Raw genomic sequence first — 20,280 nt, forward strand, 5'->3', positions numbered from 1 at the left:
ACGTCTGTGCTCTTCTTCAGCACGCCACGACTCGCATGGAAGTCCTCTAAAGCCCGCCCTGCCCGACACGTCACAGCGACGACTGCAGCTCGCCAACGGTCCTTAGCTAGCATCAACTCATAAAAAGAAGCAGCCTTTTTATAAGGTCATAATCCGTTCTCACTTGGGGCGCTACGCATATTTTAATTGGCCTAATTCAAAATGTAGGACTTCTTGAGGAACGCTGACATCCAATCAAATTCAGTTATTTATAGAGCCCAAACCAAAGCAGCCGGTTTATTCCAAAATGTGTTCCTCAATATCTCGGTTGCTTATTTACTGATGTTTGACAGTCGTGGGGGGGGGGGGGGGGGCTCTATCTCGCCACCGATTTTTATCTGGATTGGATCCAGAATGGCGTTTATGGATTCAAAAATCTGTTAAAAACAGACATCAAGCAGAATTCTTTTGCGTGGACTTTTGGGAACTCCAGCTCTGGAGCCACGCCCTACACCTTTACCTGCTACGCCGTCATGTTTCATTCTGCCCTCGTAAATGCACCCGTTTCACCTGAGAGCTCATCAGGAGATCAGACATTCACTTAACACAACATGGATATCAACTCCTTTCAAAGCTCCGAGCGCAGAAGGTCAAACGAGCAAACCAATATCGACCGTTTCGTTCTAGTAGTTCGTGTCAGTAGCAGTTTGAAGTTTAAATTTACACTGAAACATTTTAGTTGCCTTTTCTATTTGATTTCGCATGAATATACATTTTTATTTTTATTTCTATTCCATTCTTTTATTTGCCATACTCTGTATCAAAGCACCCTGTCCTCATCAAAGGTTTCAGCGTTCTCTTGTTTGTTACATACGAGATGAAGAAGAAAGATAAAAAATGAACTTGTGACATTTAAAAAAAAGAAAAAGAAAAAGGTGCAGCCACCTTTGTTTGCGCGTCGACTCCTTCAATTGAATTTCCTATTGATTTAAGACATTTACATGAAAGCTATCGCCAACCCTGGCATTGCTCAATAACAGCGGCAGTACAAGCAATATAAAAGTGATCGAAACCCTCAAAGTGTTTGTTGTTTATCCACTAAAGAGGAAGGAAGTGACACTGAAACAAACTCACACCCTGCCTGAAACGGTAACACGAAGACGCCCCCCCCCCCCCCCCACGCTACTCTGTTACATCCTGGCCTCAATCACGGCGATACAGCACACACGATATTCGGTGTGTTTTTGAAATGTACAGGGAGGACTAGGAAAAGGAAACGCTGCTGGTGCTTCTACTTATTAAAGCAAATGTGTGTGTGTGGACCTGCAACAGGAAAGAGAAGGGAGGAGTCAAACGAGAGAAGACTGGTCACAGAAGTTAGGCGGAAGATAAAATACTTTCCCGCCGCAGGCATGAAGCAAACGAGCACACATGCATGGAAAGCTAGCCGAAGGTCAAACGATAAATCGATGCATGCAGGTCACCTGGTGATGATAATTAGAGCTTCGTTTGACGTCCTGATTCAGAAAGCCGCCCATGAGGCCATTCTCGCGTCGCCTCATGAAGCTCAGTGGAAACATTTATAAATATCAGATTCCTTGATTCTGTTAAATTTATAAATCTATCGCAGAAAAGAAAGATATGGCCATGATTTTCCAGTAATAGCAGTCCTTTGAAAAATTCACCCCCCCCCCCACCCGAAAGTATTATAGGCACAATAGAAGACAATCATTAAATGCTTTCCTACATTTATATCCAGAAATAAAATAAAGAAACTAATAACGCTGCTTTGGGCAACAACTTGTTGGATTCCTGAAGTGAATAAAACGCCACGTAACAGAAACCCGACAAACACAAAGCCAAAGTGTGTAACGTATGCCGTTTAGTAGCAGCAGCTATAAAGATAACGCAAACAGGAGTGGAAGCGTCTCCAGATGACATCAGCACAGGAAGCTCCCCCGACCAGCGGAGATACGAGCCTGTCATGGGAACTATGCCTCCTCGTTCAGCAACCATTACGAGCTCCCGTGTCTAAAATAGATAAAACCAAAATGACATTTCCGTTGGAAGCACATTCCTGATCCAGAGACTGAGCTGGCGGGGCTTTCTGTCCTCTCAGACCGCTGAGGAAGACCTCATCAGGGAGGAGACGATGATGATGATGATGAATATATTTGTGATCAGACTGGTTTGCCTCCCACTTTGCTAAACGGAACTAATGCTAGTTATCGCCTCTATAGTCACAGAACAGCAATATAACGTTTGCTTTTCCTTCTTGAAGGTCCCCATCCAACATGGTCGAGGCAAAAACGTTAGAGTTACCACTTCCTGTTTCGCTTTTCAAAATAAAACGGAAAAGCGCCACATTTGGTCGAGAACGTGAAAGAAAGACGTTCACTATATTTGAACTTTAACTATTCATCAGTTTACATTTATGTTCTCCGTGCAACTAATTGCCCCTCACGGGGATAATAAAGTTTTTTTTCTGATTCTGATTCCAATGAGCCAAATAACTGAACTGAGGAACTTAAAATTCACTCAAACTTTTTTTTTAGCCGAATATGAGAACATGTACATTTGGATTTCTCATAAGACAAAAAGGACAGATGAACCATTTTGAATTCCCTTGAATTAACACATGGACAATCACACTTACAAGAAACATAACGGAAATAAAAATTTACAGGATGGAAATGTGTACTTTTTTTTTAAAATTAATACTTGATGGTAAATTACATTCCCTTATATACATATATACAACCACTCATTAGCTAATAACTTCAAAATCCACAGCATTTTTTTTTTTACACCATCGAGTGGTTTGATTTTACTTTGAAGGTCACTCTGTCCACTTCCTGTCTCGCGGGCGCTAACATTTGCTAGCTTCCCACAGCTGTGCGCCGACTGCGCCTTGAGCCATCCAGCTCGCCTGGCAACTTAACTTTGACTGCGTTCTGCCGTCCAGAATGAAACGAAAGAACCAAACGCCGTCATTTTTATTTTTATTTTATTTTTACCGCCTACTTAACTCCGACACGTTTTCAGCCCCGGCTCGCTTGATGCTCACTCGCTGCTCCGACCACAGAGCCGACAAAAACCCCGTGAAAGACGTTCGGGACGGCGGCGTGCCACGACTGAAATGTGCCTCAAACATCCAGAGTCAAATCCGGATCAAATAAAAGCCCTCGTTGCGTTCCAGAACAGAAAACGCCTCTTACCATTGGCAGCGGCTAACGCGGATAGCTGCTTCGGCTGCGGTGCAGTAGCGACGGATTCCTCCTCCCACCGGCCGCCCCTGGGCTCGAGCCACCGGAATAGGGTCCTGCCGACCGACCGCCCGCCTGTCTGTCTGCGCGCGCGCGCTGCAGCAAGACGGACTGCTCCACAGACCAACAGGAGAAGCTGAGCGCGCGGGGCACGTCACCCCGCCCCCGGGCCCCGCCCCCGGGCCCCGCCCCTCGCTCCGCCGGTGCACGCCGTCCAGTCGTATCCAGACCGAACGCACCCACTCCCTCAGTCATCATTAAAAAAAAAAAGAGGAAATATCCGGGAAGCTCTATTGATTTGTTAGAAAGTGGGATTTTTTTTCTGAATTATTTAGCATTAAGACAAATATAGATATTATTCTGCTGAAATGTAACGTTTGATCTGATCGGTTATACAATTTATATTTATAAATCTAAATGCTTCAAGAATGTGGAAAAGGAGGGATTACGATAAGATAAGCTAGCAAAACTCAAAGTAATATCATCTATTAACACTCTGTCTGCTACTAGAATGGCCATAGCAGTCATTTTGACTGATTTAATGTTATAGTTATAGTTATAGGGGACATCTTTCCACTCATCCTCTTTTGACGTGCGCTGGGATCCAAAGAGATAAAATCAGCAATCTCCCTCTTCAAAATGAAGGACATAGGGCTTTGTTTTTTGCTTCAGCAGCACAAAAACAACAAAATAATAAAATATGACTCTATTCGGTGGTGAAAGTAGGAAAAGAGAACAACGAAACCCTGCACAATAGGAAAGGCTTGGCCAGCAGGTCTAGACAATATCAGGTTATAGGTCAGGGTGTGTCTCTGCAAAGTTTCTTTTGCCCAATAAAATTGAAAGAATTGTAGCCGGAAGAGACAGAACAACAGGACTCAAACTGGGCTGTGACCCAAAAACAGAACACACGTGAACATGATAGACCTTTGGCGTCATCTACAGTTAATCCTTGTTGCACAACAAATTACGTGTTGCCCCTTAAATAAATGTTCTCCACAATGCAGATTTGAATTTTCTCCTGATTGCAGGGACATTTTAGGATAGGAAGTCGTCGCTTGGGCACCGGGCATTATTTTATTTAACCAAGAATTCTACAGTGTGTTTAAAATATCTTTAGAATCACTAAGCATAAAACTGTGCATAAGGGCTCATTAAATCCCTGTCGAATATTGGAATAATATATCTGAGTAATAACTTTATGTACGTTTTAGAATTATGAAACCCCATCAGCCTGAAAGCAAGTCTGTCCTCTGCTGACCTCTAGTGGCGACTCAGGCAAAATGCATACAAGACGTAAAATTACTGGATCCATTTTTCAAGCCACAAAAGGGTGACAGGTAATTTCAAGGGCAACATCCTCTTGAGCAAATTAAATCACTTGGGAAATTACTATTTCTTATTTAATAAAAAAAAAGAAAGTCTGTATTATTTGCTTCGTTTGCATGATCAGATCCCACCTTCTGGCCAAAATAGCAATACCACACCAGGCTACACATTTTTAAAGGTGAAAATGTAATTTCGTTGCGTTCCATTGACATGTTTTGCATTCTTTCTGCTTAGCACCAAATTCTATTAGGCATCTATACCTGATGCATTGATATGATCGAATAATAAATGCGATAATTCATAATATTATATAAATGACCATTTTCTAACTTTTTTCTTGCACCTTTACAAGAGAATATTCTCGAATAGCTGAACAAATCCTTTCAGAATAATTCATTCATCTATTCTCCCTATCAATAATGAACCCTGATGGACAGCATGTATATTTACATAGTCCATATAGCAGTCAGAAAACGGCTCGCTTAGCTTTGCCCAAAGACCGAACACATGGGAAAACCGGCCAGCAAAAACTGCACCGACGCGTCTGGAAAGATCTTATTTTAATACACAAAATTGCAAAATATTCAGTTTTACATCTTTTTCCCTCTGGAGCTTTTTTTTTTTTTTTGGTGAATAAGAAACACATTTATAGTACCGGAATATGATTGAAGCGCACGCTTGAATAAATCACACAGTAGAATGTCCTAAATAAATCTGTCATGTGTCAAGAGTTGTTTTTATTTTGACAGCATTTCAGAATATCATACAGGTAAACAAGATTTTTTTGTTTTTTGCAAAAGTTCATATATCCATAGTGTTTGCATTTGATTAAAAAATAGTTGCTCCACATAGTCTTTGTGACCATCAATAGTACACAGGAGTCATACTTAGACATATTTGTTCTGGGTCGCCACACTGCAATGACACTACACAGTGATACCGAGCCGTTTCAGTGGGAGTGTATGGTGATCGCGCGCACACACACACTTTGCAAAAAAAAACAAACAACAGTTTTGTCCTTTTTGCTTTCTGTAGAAAAACTACCTACAATTTGGCTCAATGGGAACAGCTCAAAAATGGAAATTAGTGGTTTGTGCAAAGCCTGAGCAAAAAAAAAAAACACGCTCTCTTTTCAAAGAGCTGCTTCAAACAGAAGTCAGAAAACAAGAGGCGCTTAAGAGGTGAAAGGTTCAGGATGTACCTAGGTTAGCTTTGGGGCTGATTTTTTTTGTGGCACCTTCCCTGCACACCATCCACGAGTGACTGAAGCTTCTGGAGCCGTTTTTGGGTTTGGGCTGGATGTTTTTCTCCGAGATGACAACTCATATCTCAACCCCCCCCCCCCCCTGTGTGAGATTGTGCTACAAAAGTCAGGTTGCCTCTTCGTTGTGTGTAATTATGGATCACAAACAAAATTACTCGCACCTGCCTGAAAGGAAACTTTTCATAAAATATTATGAGGAAAAAAAAAAAAAAACTACCGCCAGGTAATTTTAACACCTAGTTTGTTCGCAGCTTTAATGGAGTTTCAAAAGTGAAAACAGGTCTGTAAATTAAACCATTAGAATAATGTAAGAATAAATATAATTACTCTGCCTTACAGGGATACCAATATATATATTTATTTATCCAACATCTTCATAAGATCTGACTTTTAGCAGCTTCAGCCCCAATCTTTGTGCAATCATTCATAAATGTAGCCATCAGGTGTACATTTCAGCGCTAGCGTGCTAACTAGCTGAAACAGATCAAATCCCCTTGGTGACGGCATCCTAGTCTGAAAAACCAGCAACGAGAAGCTGCGTTTAACTTCTGCCTGGAACAAAAATAACCATCGTTTGGAGGGCGATTAAGAATTCAAAGTTGGAAATGTGTCTCCGGTTTCACCGTGAACCGCTGTGCAAAAATGGAAAGCTAAAGCAAGCGTAGCGACAGTGAACAGAAAAAGGGTGAACGCAAATTAAACTCCACAGGGAGCTTTGGCATGACATAGTTCTTAATATCACACAGTGTAGACAGAACCACCTGAAACCGGATCAAACGCAGCAGCTAGCGGCGGCTACGACAGGTGCGACCCCGCCCCAGTCAACGTGGAAATGTAGGGGAGCGTCTCGTTTTCAAATACACTGTATTCACTCAGTTAGTCAGACAAGCTTTTACAGATTTTAATATCAGGTTTCATCGGTTTAGCTCTCATAGGAGCAACTTTTCTTGGAAATTACTGACGTCAGACCTCATTTATGGAGTCACGACCCAGGATGAACCACTCGGACGACCAAAAGGCCTCCAAGAATCATTTTTCATAGATAAGCTTGTGAAATAAATAACATATTTCACCGTAATGTGAGAAAATACTGTTTATTCTTTATATTTTGTAAAGTAGATGTTGTATAGCAGCCTACTTTGAACCCTCGACTTAAACCCCAACCTCTCTGTCCGTCTAAGGCACTCTTGCCCCTCGGCCGTCTTCGTTCACCATCCGGCTGGACCATCCTGGATGGCGTTCTTTATTAAAGCGCGGAAATGAGCAACGTGAATTAATCCGACCTAAAATAGATCCGTGACGACACTCCAAACTTCAGTCAGAGGGCGGGAAATGTCGAACGCTCCCAATGGACTAGAATTCCCGTTGCCTCAGCTAAACTTCCGTTCGCTTTAACATGATCTTATTTACACAATGCTCTCACATGTTCATTATAATATATCTGTGTCGACAGATTCCGGCCCACATAGTCTCCGTTAAGGCAAAGTTCTGTTGAGTAGATTTCATCTTCGATCCAGTCAAGCTCAGGCAAATTCATGAAACACTCCCGATGTAATCCAACGGCCACCCCCCGTCCGTCGGTTGCATACACGGTTCTCAGAGTTTGTACCCCGCCCTCAAATTATTCTCCGACACACATTCTACTTTCATTTTTCTTTTTAAAGTGGATGGTTTTCCAGTTTTTAAGGTGGTGGGTGTAAAATATTTCTCAAAATAATTTAGAGTACAGTATCATAAATAAAACGCTAAAAAAAAGAAAGAAAACATGGCCCGGATCCCCCCCCTGCCTCTGGGAGAACGGGATAGGAGCGCAGGGAGGTGCGAGGATGGGGTGGGTGTAGTTCGGATGGGGCGTGGCCGCCGTGCTCTGCTGCAGCTGAAGGCGTTATCTGCTCAGCGTGGACGTGCCCGTGCGCAGAGTGCCGGGCAGCTTGTCTGATCCGGGGATCTTCCAGGGCCCGGGAGAGACCGTCACCTTCCTCCCTGCTGCGCTGCTGGTGCTCTTTTTCGGCAGGCTAGGCCGGCTCTCTCCCAGGCCCCCGCCTGCTTCACCTCGCCTGGGGTTGCTCTGGGACGCCGCCGGCTGCCCGCCACTGTAGCGTTCCACATCCTCCTTGCTGTTCCCATTGGTGTGTGGGAGTATGGAGGCGCTGGCAGATTGGGCGGAGTCTCTCTGGTCCCCAGCGTTTCTCTCCTTGGACCTCCCTCTGGAACTCTTGGAAGGTTTGGGCTCCCCACCGTGGCCCTGCTTGCCCCCTTCCCCCTCAGTAGTGGCCCTGTAACCCTTGTGGGTGGGCCTGCCACCCTCCTTCTGGGCTCTGCTGCTCCCGCCGGCTGCAGCCATTCTCCTCCCCTGGCTGTTTAAATCTGGATTTAGTAGTTCAGCCATCTGGGGGCTCCTCGAACACTCCTTCCTGCAGTCTCTGGCCACCGGGTCTCGGGGGACATCCAAAGACTGCAGGCGAGGCGGGTCGGGGGCCAGGGCCACATGAGATGTAGGCGATGACATGGAGAGGCTCTCGATGGGAGGGGCTACTTCCGACAGGCTTGGGGAGGCTGAAGGCCGAGCATCCCATGGGGCGGCATTATCTGGGGTGCAAACACACACGGGGTCAATCTCAAACCTCACAGGAGATCTTCTTCAAAGCTTGCACACATGCCCACCGCATGCACCGAGCAGCAAATCAAAGCAAACGTCATCACAACAGCAATTATTTCTATCCTACAAGCCGAAGGCATTAATTACCCAGAGCGGCGCTACAAACGCGTCATCGGGCAACTCTGCATTTAGCAGCAACAATCTGCCTCTCTTTAAAACCCGGGACACTCTAAAAACCTCGGTGGACAATCGGAAACGGGTTTAATGAAATGGACGATGCGTCCAGTAGGGCGGCGTTTTCGTGTGACGTGTGTCTGGGGCAGCAGCTAGCGTGCGCAGCGTGATCCTCCACAACGCTCCACTCTCACGGACTGTTAGCTCCCGTTTCTGCTCGGGGGAGTCTCGGTCCCTCGGCCATCAGTCTTTTTCAGCAAGCTGGACGGGGGGGGGGGGGGGGGGGGGGCAGGCAGAGGAGAGGCAAGATACACCAGCGCCATGAGGCCCAATTATAAGCATGCAATGCTGGAGAATATGTGTGTGTGTGTGTGCTGACACACCTGCAGTATGCCCGATTATAATGGAGTAGCACTAAAGGATCCTGCGTATAAACGTGTGTAACTGAAAACGCTGCGATGACGCCTACGATTAGCTCAGCTCTCGTCTGGGCTGCTTCGGGCCGAACCACAAAAACACAAATACATTCCATATTTTCCTCTCGTCTGGGAATGAGAAAGACTTTTCTGGCCTGGACCCATTGAAGTGAATGTAACCCGAGGAGAAGCGCTTTTTGGGGGGGCCACTTGGGGGCAGCAAAAACAAGTATATGTTTAGCTGAACTTCTGTTTTTGTGTGTGCTGTGCTGCCCTCTTAAAAAACTTGCTTCTTGCCTCTGCCATAACTTACATGGACTTTTTGTGTGTACATTTGTTGCGTGTTTACAGAAGCTCTAAGGAATCATTGTAGGAAGTTGAAGGACAACAATATGGTCAACGCAAGGACGGGAGCGGCCTGAAGTTGCTCGTAACATGTTGGGCGGCAAATCTTCATGACAAATGTGTCATAAACCTTCAGCACAGGAAAGGAAATAGTCAAGGAGAGAAGAAGACGATGTCCATTTCGTAAATATGCTCGAGTCGCCTTGCATCACGTCTGTGTTCGTGTTCTTGTGTGGACCATGCGATGGCTAAAGAAGTGCAGTTTTTTTTTACTAATTGAAGCAAAGGGGATGAAAATAATCCAGACTAAGAACAAAGCATGCATTTCTATTTGCTTCTGCAGCCTCAAATCTGATGGGAATGATTCATTATCAGAAGCCACTTTCGTTCTTTTTGAGTAATTTGTATTTCGGGTGGATTTTTACTGCATTCCTAAATCCTTAATTCTTGGGACTTTGCTAAATATCTTCCCTGGAGCTGCAGCTCTGAAAGCTCAGTGGAGGCACAAAAAGAAACACAGGCAGCCAACACAATGATATCCGTGCGTGCTTTTAAAACAGGCATGACGCTGCTCATATGCCTCATTTCTTCCTGCATTTTATTTGCCAGCTTTTCTCGAACAAAAAAAACCCACAATAACCTGCAAAAAAAAAAAAAAGAACTTGCTCCACTGAACATTAGTATGCTAATGTTTTAAATAGCCAAATTAATCATCGTAGATGATTTGCATAACCTTCCAGTATGCATTTAAAGTGCCTGCAAACTAGGAGCGATGAAATGCTGAATCAAATCCACACAGAACAGCAATATGTGGCTTTTTGGGGAGGAATCAAGCAGCATACCTGCGTGCATGTGCATATTTCAAAGGAAGTACGTCAAAAACGCCGCAAAGATTAAATCCCCGGGTCAGATTGGGGGGGGGGGGGTTGGCAGAAAGGAGTGACGACACCACACCTCTATTTTCCAGTGTTTAAGGACCGGAGGGCGTCTTCGGAGGCCCTCCGGTCCTTGAGCGTCACGCTGGTGCAGAAGCAGCAGGAGTGAGCGATTCATTGGAGTCTTATTACCGGCGGCGTCCTGAGGACAAATGTCCCCCTTCAAGGCTGGGACGCTGGCATGGCGAGACGTCACTGGATATAAATAATCTGCTGAAATATTTCACGTTCATTTCATCTGGCCGACCCGAGGGTGAACGAACAAGCTTAATTATTATTTTTTTGGCGGGGGGGGGGGGGGGCTGCAGAAAGTTGTCAGCTGCTAAATGATCTTTTGGTTAGGATGAGAGTTACGCTCAGTAATTTAACAAACGGCCACGCTTTGGAGCAGAGTCATGCTTTATTCCGTGCGCCAAAAGGCGAGAGGCTACAACGGAACAGCACACGCACACACACACACACACACACACACACGCACACACACACACAACCACAGCACGGAAAACCAAGGTCATCACGAAGAGAGAAAACATGTTTACTGTCACAAACCGTGTCTTTAGAGTGGCCCGTTAGGAAGAAATAGGGGGAGCCATGCTTGTCACTTTTCATGCACATGGAGAGACTGGAAGATACCATTCCTATAGAAGGGGAAGTAACAACCTAGACCAATCAATTAGTGATAGGTCACTGAAATGGACAGAAGACAAACTAATGTTAGTTAAGAAGAGTCACAGAATTAGATTTTTTTGTTTTTACAGAACACAGCAAGAATGGCGTACATTGAGATATGGAGAATAATATGAATATAGATGCATGCTTGGAACAACGTTATCAAGAGGAATTAAGACAGCGGAGAGAGAACAGTCCACCAAGTTAAGCGTTAAGATGATCTGCAGACGCACGGAGCCGTTGCCTGTGATACCTACCGTACTCCGGGACCTGGCCGGTACCCCTCTTCAGGAGGAGACGGACACGCCGGCCTCCGGACTTGATCAGCTCAATGGCTCGAGCGTGAGTCATGTCCCGGGTGCTGTCTCCATTGATCTCAATGATTTGGTCACCAACCTGGATGTCGGAAGGGGTGTGACGAAGAGGAAAAAGCAGCCGTCGGAAGATGTTGAAGTCACGTTAAAGCTCTTTGACCAGTTACTGTGAGGCAAAAACCAAGTTGAAATTGAACGCCAGGCGCCATTTCACAGCCGAATCACGCCGGCCATTAATACGTTCCTTTGCAACACACAATTTGAATAATGAAACTTGTACACTCAGACTTTAATTACACACCGACATGTTTGCGTATGCGCAGCAATCAAGAATCCTCGTGAGGCACGCACGATCAAATGAAATGACAAATGCAGGTAGGAGTCAGATACACTAACCTACCCCCCCCCCCCACACACCAAATTTCTTTTTTTAAAGAATAAATTAGTGAAGGTGTTGCAGCAAAAATTGAGTCGATTATAATGTGGTGTGTTGTTTTGCAAATGGGAAAGGCAGAATTGAAAATGATTTTTAAGAGGCTGCTTTGATTCCGGGTGACAATGATTTATAAGGATCAATACGAGGCTATTATTCATTGGCTTTCCCACGAGCCTCTGGAAACGTTAATGAGCATTAGCATCGCTGAACTGGCGTTGGTGATTTTGGCAGGAACATATTGTGACTCCATCGTGAATATCAATGACCTGCCTGTGTCAAATAACCGAAAGCGCCGCAGCCCTAAATGCGTTCCACCTCGACCAGTCTTTGCTTCTGGTGATGACTCCCTGACGCACAGAATGACTGGTCAGATGTGACATCACCCCCCCACCCCCCCTCCTTCAAGACTTCCCACTTTGCAGCATCTGAGGTCGACTAATGGGGAGGATTCACAGGGAACGGGACAAAACTTGCCTCCCAATTACGCGAACAAATGGAAAAGTCCTCCGGTAATGGCCGGTGCAATTTGAAAGTCAGGAGCGGACAGGAGTCTAGAAGGGGAGGGGGGGGGGGGGGGGGGTTATTAGGTGTCATTACAGTGGTCTGAAGAGAGGTGGAAGGCAAGACGGTTTGCTCATTAATCCTCAGCTCCTAAACGCAGAGGAGAGTCATCTCCATTTTCATCTCTAATAAAGAGGGAGATAAGGTTGAATGGGCGGCCCGTCATAGGGAGGGGGTGGGGGGGGGGTAAAGAAGCTAGAGTTGCCTCTGTTGCACCCGCTGCCCACACACAACTCTGTCTTTAAATCAAGGTTTTAAGCTTAGAGCGGTAATTGAATCTGCCGAGTGATTATCTGTAACGATCGAAGCCTCTCAGCTGTCACTTGAACCCCCCCCCCCGTTTTAAAGATGTGTCCAAATGTCTGTTGGGGAGGGAGGTGTGACCGCGAGGCGTCAGAGGAAGTGGGCGGGTTTTACGGAGGACTGAATTAAGATAATGTCTGAATAAGCCTTCCAACACAGATCAGACTCAAAGCCCGAGAGGGATCCCTTCCTCCCCTCCTCCATCTGAATCGCCATCGACCGCAGGGGGGGGGGGGGGGGGGCAGACGTAGAGATTGGAGAACATGCTAGGGAGAGGAAAAAGAGGAGGAGATGGAGGAAGACGTGCCGCTTGCAGGATTCAACAGTCGAGATGGACAATTCTAGAACATCCTTTATTACATCTTTATAAATGTAAGAAATGAGCGAATCTCTGAATGTTGTTTGCTACTAAAACCTCTCGTAATTACAGCGAGCGATAGCGAGGGCAATGACGTCACCAAACCTACCCTCATCCTCCCGTTACGGATGGCCGGCCCGTCCTCCGCCAGCCGGAGGACGAACAGGTCCATCTTGTACTCCCGTCCTCCGCGGATGCTGAAGCCGAAGCCTTTCACACTTTTGTCCAGCTCCACCGTGAAGAAGTCAAAGTCCTGCGTGAGCTGAGAGGAGCACAGATCAGATCAGGGTCAGAGAAAGGGCAGCAGAAAACAGCCTCAGGACTGGGGCAAATGCAAGAGAAAATAAATATGATAGAATAGAAGGTATAAAGGGGTAAATAAGAGATAAACATTTTAGTTAAGTAAAGCATCCAGAGGTTTGTGCCAGCTGGCCACTTTATCTGCTCAGATTTATCACCACACACACAAGCAAAGGGGGAAATGATGCAAAGTAAACCTTCGACTCGAAACTTAAATGCACGGTTTCATATTTCATTTTTAAGGGAGGTTCTCGGCCTCGTCTTTGGAAATAAGAGAAAACAGTTTCAGGTTTAAAGTAGCAATGAATTCAACTTGTCCAAAAACAGAATCCCATTATTATCTGGCTTGCGTAAAAAGACATTCAGTCAAAAGCAGTCTAATTTGGAGGCTTTGAGGACAAGTCTATAAATAATAAAAAGAAAATGTGAATTAATCCTCAGTGAAGATTCTTCTGTGAAGAAATGAGCGTGAAACAAAGACGTTGAGACGAGCCAGATGAGGTGGCGGGGGCATCTATTTAGGACGCCTGTTCAGGGCACGCCCCACCGGGAGGAAGACCCAGGCCAGCCGAGAGACATCGCCTCGGGATCTCCCCCCCCTCCCCTGGAAGAGCTGGAAGAAGGGGCGGAGAGAGGGAAGTCTGGGCTTCCCCGCTTAGGCTGCTGCCCCCCCCCACCCCCCATCCATGGATGGATGGTGGAAGAAAAAGCTCCTCACTTGAACCGGCGGCATGCGATATTCTGGGATGGTGAACTGCCTGGGGTCGGTCAGCTGTCTGTAGTCCAGCAGCGGCGGATGCCTGTAGTCCAACGTGGGCGGCTGCCTGTAGTCGGCCACGGGAGGGTGCCGGTAGTCGACCGGCGGCTGCCGGTAATCGGTGAACGGCGGCTGCCTGATGTCGGGTTTAACGTCCTGCCTCGCCTTCACCTCTGACCTGTAGCTAACAGACCAATAAGAATGAAGACAGAACCTGCCGACGCATTTCATTCGCTGTCATTCTTTTGGACCTGCTGTTGTACAAAGAACGGCTTCCCGACAAACTGCTGAGTCACCCGACTTATTGACAACTATTAAACAAGACTTCAGCGAGGAAATTAAAGCGGCTTCCTCACACGTCGCATGAAATGTTGATTAGCAAAACAAGTCCTTCTCAGGCGAGTACAAAGGCAGTCTGGAGAGCGCAGGGAGAGGAAATGACATTGTAGATTCTGGACGCCTCTAATTCTTGGTAAAATATTCATCACAGCTCTACAAAGATGAAATGCATGTAAATAATTCAGCAGGCCATAAGACTAAGTGATGTTACACAAGGAAGAAAGGGAGCGATGCGAGAGAGAAGGGAAAAAAATGAAAATACAAATGGGGGAGTGGGGGTTGGGATTATTTCCCTCATCCCTGCTTCTCAGGGGAAAACAGTTTTCATGAGAATCAAGACGACCGCCTTGGTTGAACCGCCGCGCTCCAGAACGTCTTACCTGCTCTCGTGGGCGTAGGTCTGCGTTGGAGGCGTGGGCAGCTGGGTCACGGTGTTGGGCGGGCTGACAGGCGGGCCGGGTTCTGCTGCGGCTGCCGCCGGGTCGGGCTGCGAGGAGGCGGAGTTTGGCTGGACCTTTGGGCTGTGCTGCTGGGCCATGGGGCTCTGCTTCTCTGAGCTGGGGGCTGAAGGGGGGTTACTGATCTCTGGGACAAGAACAAAAAGAAAAAAAACAAAAAAACAAATCTCATCACAAAATGGACTTCCTGCAACCAAGTGAGCCTTTTCTGACGCTTCAACCTGCAGAACACGCCCACCGTGTTTTTAAACGACTGTCATCAAATGTCAGATAATTCATGTGGAAAGTGGAGCAGGACTCAAACCGAACAGTCAGCGTGCAAAACGCCACTAAAATGGAAAACAACTGAAGCTCTCTAATATCTGGTAAACCCAAACGTTCAGATTTAATGATATAAAAATAGTATGCATGTCCATCTGTCAGTGCGCAGCTACATGCAGCTCTCAGTCTGAGCCAATGAAGGCCAGCCGTTGTTCCTATTCAAGGCTCATAGGGATTACAAGAAAGGAAACTAAAATGTCATTTCTCAGTAATACCTCCATTGAGTGTTCGGTATTATTGTGAAGGCAATGACGGATAGCTTTGTTCAGGAATACTCACGCAGCAGGCATTAATGGAGCGGCGAGAACGCAAGTCAGGAATCTGACAAGTGACGGTAAATCTAAAAACATGAATCACATTTCCCAAAACTCATATTACGACATTCAACGGAGCCAAAATCAATTACCGTCACAAATCAACGCCTTCTAGAAGGTACCGCCGCTTCCATCCCCCCGTACCTTCCTGTGGTATGATCCTCAGGGTGACGCTGAGGCCGGCGTCCTTGATGAGCTTCACAATGTCGGCGTGCGGCATGTTGACGATGGACTGGCCGTTCACCGCCAGTATCCTGTCTCCCACCTTCAGCTTCCCGCAGCGGTCCGCCGGGCTGCCCTCGATGATGCGGCCAATTTTGTGGGGCACAGCTGGGTGTGGGGGGGGGGGTTCAAACACGACACGCTGCAGGTGAGGACTCGGATGGTCTTACTCGTCCGTTCCAACGCCACTCGCTGACTGCCTGAATGTGTCTCTCTTACTTTTTGCCACTCACCCAAAGCTTATGCAAGACATCCAGTTCTTTTTGCACGCGTGTGGGCGATGCACTGATGCTAACGGCGGCGTAGCCGAGGTGTGTGTGTGTGTGTGTGACTGACATTCCGTGGGAGGGCATGTATAATTGAGGAGCCGGAATGAGCGGCGCTTCACTTTCTATCGAGCCGGAACCTCTTCTTAAACCCGACTTTGACACTTACCTTGGACAGACTGTAAAAAAAAGAAACATCGCACGCAATGACTGGACTCTCACCGTTGGGCGTGGCCACCTCGGGACGATTGAGCGAGCTGATTATGACGAACCCGAAGCCCTCGCTCTCCTTCCGACTGATGCTGACGTCACTGGGTTGTGCGTTGGGGGTCGGCGTCCTGTCCGAAGCGGCGTCGCACGCGTTGGCGTTGGGCGCCTGGGTCGGGGCGGTGCTGTTGCCGTACGTGAAGTCGCTACGAGGGGAGCTGTGCTGCGTGGAGACAGAGCCAGGGCTGCGGCCATTCTCTGGACAGGACTCGCCTGCAAGGCAAGGAAAAAGGGCAGAGCAGAGCTTCACATAGAGGCAGACTACAGAGTCTTCTACTTTTTTTACTTCACTTCTGGAATCCATTCATTTTCCACCAATGCAAATATCTTATTGGTGGAAAAATCAAAAAGCAGTATTTGAAGAAGATAAAATGCAGCCAGTCAATCGCAATATTTTAATTATTGATTGAGGCAATTTAACTGATGCTCTCTCTCTGTGTGCAGTTGTTCAATTGCAAAAAATAAACCGCTGTGCAACATAATTGGTTCGGAAAAACCTCTGTGCGATTCTGAAAGCGCAAAAACCAATTTCACAGGCAAGAGCACGAGTTTTCTTCCTTCGCCTTAAAAAAGGGAAGGAGACGGCGCCGAATCTCTGCCTCGTGAGGGAAAACGAAAAGGCAAGAGCGACGTGGTGAAACACATTCAAACGCAGCATGTTTGTCAACCCGAGAGAGAAGGCGCTTTCTTACACCCAGCCTTTTCGTTTGCACGCAAACAGATCAGAACCCATCTGGTTGTTTTGATAAGCTCACTGGGAATCGGCACGGCGGCTCTCTGCGGTTAAAGAGCTGTAGAGAATGAAATGTGTAAAATGAGTGGCATGAGGTGAAGAGCGGAGAGCGTTAACCGGGGACTCAGACAATTAGGACGGGGGGGGGGGGGGGGGGGGGAAGGCTGCAGACGAGGGGAAAGCGCGAGCGAGACAGAGACAGAGCTGGCAGAATAGAGTGGGATGAAGTGGTGAGAAAAGTGCGTGTACGTCTGCGATCCTGCGTGTGTGGGGGGGGGGGGGGGGGGGGGCACGGCAATAATGAAAAAAAGGGAAGGCCCGGAGTTCAGACGAGGACGTGTCGCCCCAGGGTTCAGGCTCAAAGGTGAGAAAACCTCAGTAACGAGCTGCTGTCGTTTTTTTTATGTCCTTCTTTGTAGGGGGGGGGGGGGGGGGTCTTCAGCGTGATTAATCAGAGATTAGAGGTTCGGTTTTCCCACTAATTAATTAAATGCTGATTAAATGCTTTTCCCTAAACCATTACGGGGCATGAATTGTAGCAGCACACAGAAAAGAGAGGGAGAGCGAGGAGAGGGAGAGCGAGGCTCGCTTCGCTCTGCCTGTGGGACGACTTAACGTCGTAAACCTGGACCTCGCAGGATTAAACATGCGCTTGAACAGCAAACAAGCAGTCCGTTTAAAAAAAAAAAGAAAAGATAAGGCCGCTGACATTTTCTCTCTCTCGGCCAAACGCACGCGAGGAGACCTTTCAGAATATTTGGACTTCTCCAATCTGGCTGTTTCGGTTCATCGACCAGCGGGCATCGAAAGGACTTTGTGTTCATCCGTTTCTGCCACGACGGTCAACAGGCGGATAAAATCGTGAAAAACACGATCAGCATTTCACAAACTGATTATTCCATGAATGCATTTACTGAAACGACCTTGATCTAACCTTAACCAAAGTAAATCCGCCAGATATTTAAACTGGCTAAAAATAACCACGGAAGCGAATCCAACCATTGGCTTCTGGAATATGCACGCCCCCCCCCAAGGGCGTTCCTCACCTGCCGCCTGCACCCTCCGCCGGACGAGCAGGTTCACCTGGCCGTTCCGCGCCGCCCCGTGCATCAGGTCGATGACGTATCTGTGCGGTTTCCCGACCACGGGGATCCCGTCCACAAACAGCAGCTCGTCTCCGGGCCGCAAGCGTCCGTCCAGGTCCGCGGGGCTCTTCTCGATGATCGCACCAATCAGGATCTGCATGAAAGGCAAAGCGTTACATACAGGAAGTAGGGGGTCGCTGTCACATGCAGCTGGGGGGGGGGTTAAGGTGGTTGTTACGCCGATACGAACGTAGCTAAATCAGCGTTTGTTACTTGCGCAGGTAACAAAATGACACCGAGGCAGCCAGAGCCAGCATTCTCTCGAGGGGGTTCAAAGGTCAGGGTCACGTGTACACAGTGTGCTTGTGTAGTGGGTTAGAAAGGAGAAAATGACAGGGTTCAACACCCATCGCCATACGAGCCTTCTCACGCGTCTCCGGACTCACAGGCTGCCCAGCCTCGTCGCCGCCCAGCACCCGGAATCCGAAGCCGGACTTCTGTCTGCGCAGGTGCACCTCCATGTCCTGGTAGTCCGCTCCTGAAGCGACACGGACACAAGCAGCGGACGTTCAGCGGACGTTCAGCGGACGTTCAGCGGACGTTCAGCGGACGTTCAGCGGACGTTCAGCGGACGTTCAGCGGACGTTCAGCGGACACTGGAATACGATGCTAAGGAAGGAGACGCTCTTTTGCTTTTTAGTTCTCAAAGGATTTCTAACACGTTCTAAACTTGGCACACAAACAATGCGAATAAACATAACTTGTAGCGTGCAGTCCAAATCTTTATTCTGCAGTCTCGACTATAAGAGTGCCCCCCCCCCCCCAGAAAGTATAGAACAAGGCAGAAAGGCCTCGTCTCAGCAATAACGCCGCAGCGGAATCTCAGCATCATCTATTAAAGTCAGGAAGTGCTTCCAGCGTGTAATAAACCCATCCCGTATTTATTTACAGGCTGACGGGGGGGGGGGGGGGGGGGGGGACACAAACACTGATCTGCAATCACAGGCTTCACACAACGCCACAATCTCCACGGTGGAAAAATGAAGACTGTAGACGAGTGGAGGGGAGAGATTGATTACAATTCCAATTTCCTTTTTTTTTTTTAATTATTGGAGCACTCTGCTGGGACTCGGCAGGAATGAAGGGAGAAAGGAAATCAGGACTACAGCCTTTGTCTGTAGTCCGCAGCTGTTACCATAGAAACCACAACCCGCACGCAGACATTTGGCTGGTTTCGCTGGTAAACGCTTCTCTTTTTTTGGGGGGGGGGGGCATTACATTGACAAAATAATTACGCATCAAAATCAATTCGTCAGCCGACGCATGCGACGCGCAATACGTGCTCATTTTCAAATGTCCCTTTTTTCTGAGCACTTTAAGGACGTCGATTCCGATCATCTCTGACTGAGACGCAGGTCACAAACAACCCCCTGCTTTGATCTATTCTGGTCACCTTAGCGGTGTTCGTCGTTCAACTACTCAATCAGTGGATCGACTGCTGAGTTCAAAGATAAAAGGAGAGAATGATGATGTCATGACTTGCAGGGGTTTTTTTCCACCTCGTCATGCAGATCGCCAGCGAGAGAGAGCGATCTGTCCACGCAAAAACGAGACCCCGCCCCTGACATTTACTGAAAAGACAACAAGAGTGGACGCGACGCTGATCCGAAGCTGGAGAGAAGTGATCCAAGCAGAGGAAAGAGGTTTGAGAGGGAGATTTTCTGACACCCGCGTCATCCGGAAGCCAAGACACTCGTGCCGTTATGTAAAGGTTATACGCTCTGTACTCTGTACAGTATATAAGAACAGTTTTGGATTTCTATTTACGTCACTTTTTTTTAAAGGATCTTTCATCAGATGTTACTTCCAGATGCAAACTTCAAAATTAGACCTTCATGATGTTAAATAAAATAGAGAGATGATAAAATGAATATATGTAAAGATGCAGGCGAGTCCTGTCCAGAAATCCCCCCCCCACAGTGTTTTTACTATCTTCACTACAACCCTATGCATGCTGCAATAAACAAAGCAGACATGTATTCTGCTCTCTGCTGCCCGGGGCGTCGGATTTATGATGCATCGTCATGATAGCAAAAACAAAAAGAACATTTAGCTCCAAGCGTCATGTCCAGAGAAGATAGTCTAGTTTGGAGCGTTTATTAATCCGTCTGGATGGAAAGATATATCCATTCAATACAAAGACGAGCTAACGGCAGCTTCTTTGTTTGTTTTAACGCGCGGGCGTGAATTTAATGAGCAAAGATTAAGCG

At 47.1% G+C, this 20,280-nt stretch overlaps 2 protein-coding genes across 2 annotated transcripts in view; both read right to left on the reverse strand.

The window, feature by feature from the left end:
* The window catches only part of si:dkey-97m3.1 (fatty acyl-CoA reductase 1), a 14,995-nt gene extending 11,720 nt beyond the window's left edge, over positions 1-3,275 (reverse strand). Inside the window, exon 1 of the mRNA XM_068755434.1 lies at positions 3,198-3,275. Within this exon, the coding sequence (XP_068611535.1) occupies positions 3,198-3,200 (3 nt within the window). The 5' untranslated portion in view covers positions 3,201-3,275. The remainder of the gene's footprint in view (positions 1-3,197) is intronic.
* Positions 3,276-7,723: 4,448 nt separating this feature from the next.
* The window catches only part of magi2a (membrane associated guanylate kinase, WW and PDZ domain containing 2a), a 115,233-nt gene continuing 102,676 nt past the window's right edge, over positions 7,724-20,280 (reverse strand). The window contains exons 14-22 of the mRNA XM_068755432.1: positions 18,433-18,548; positions 17,959-18,164; positions 16,148-16,422; positions 15,582-15,767; positions 14,725-14,929; positions 13,967-14,189; positions 13,058-13,210; positions 11,234-11,372; positions 7,724-8,427 (exon numbers count right to left, since the gene is read on the reverse strand). Of these exons, the coding sequence (XP_068611533.1) occupies positions 7,724-8,427; positions 11,234-11,372; positions 13,058-13,210; positions 13,967-14,189; positions 14,725-14,929; positions 15,582-15,767; positions 16,148-16,422; positions 17,959-18,164; positions 18,433-18,548 (2,207 nt within the window). The remainder of the gene's footprint in view (positions 8,428-11,233; positions 11,373-13,057; positions 13,211-13,966; positions 14,190-14,724; positions 14,930-15,581; positions 15,768-16,147; positions 16,423-17,958; positions 18,165-18,432; positions 18,549-20,280) is intronic.

The sequence above is a fragment of the Brachionichthys hirsutus genome, chromosome 22 (assembly GCF_040956055.1).
Source record: "Brachionichthys hirsutus isolate HB-005 chromosome 22, CSIRO-AGI_Bhir_v1, whole genome shotgun sequence".
NCBI lineage: Eukaryota > Metazoa > Chordata > Actinopteri > Lophiiformes > Brachionichthyidae > Brachionichthys > Brachionichthys hirsutus.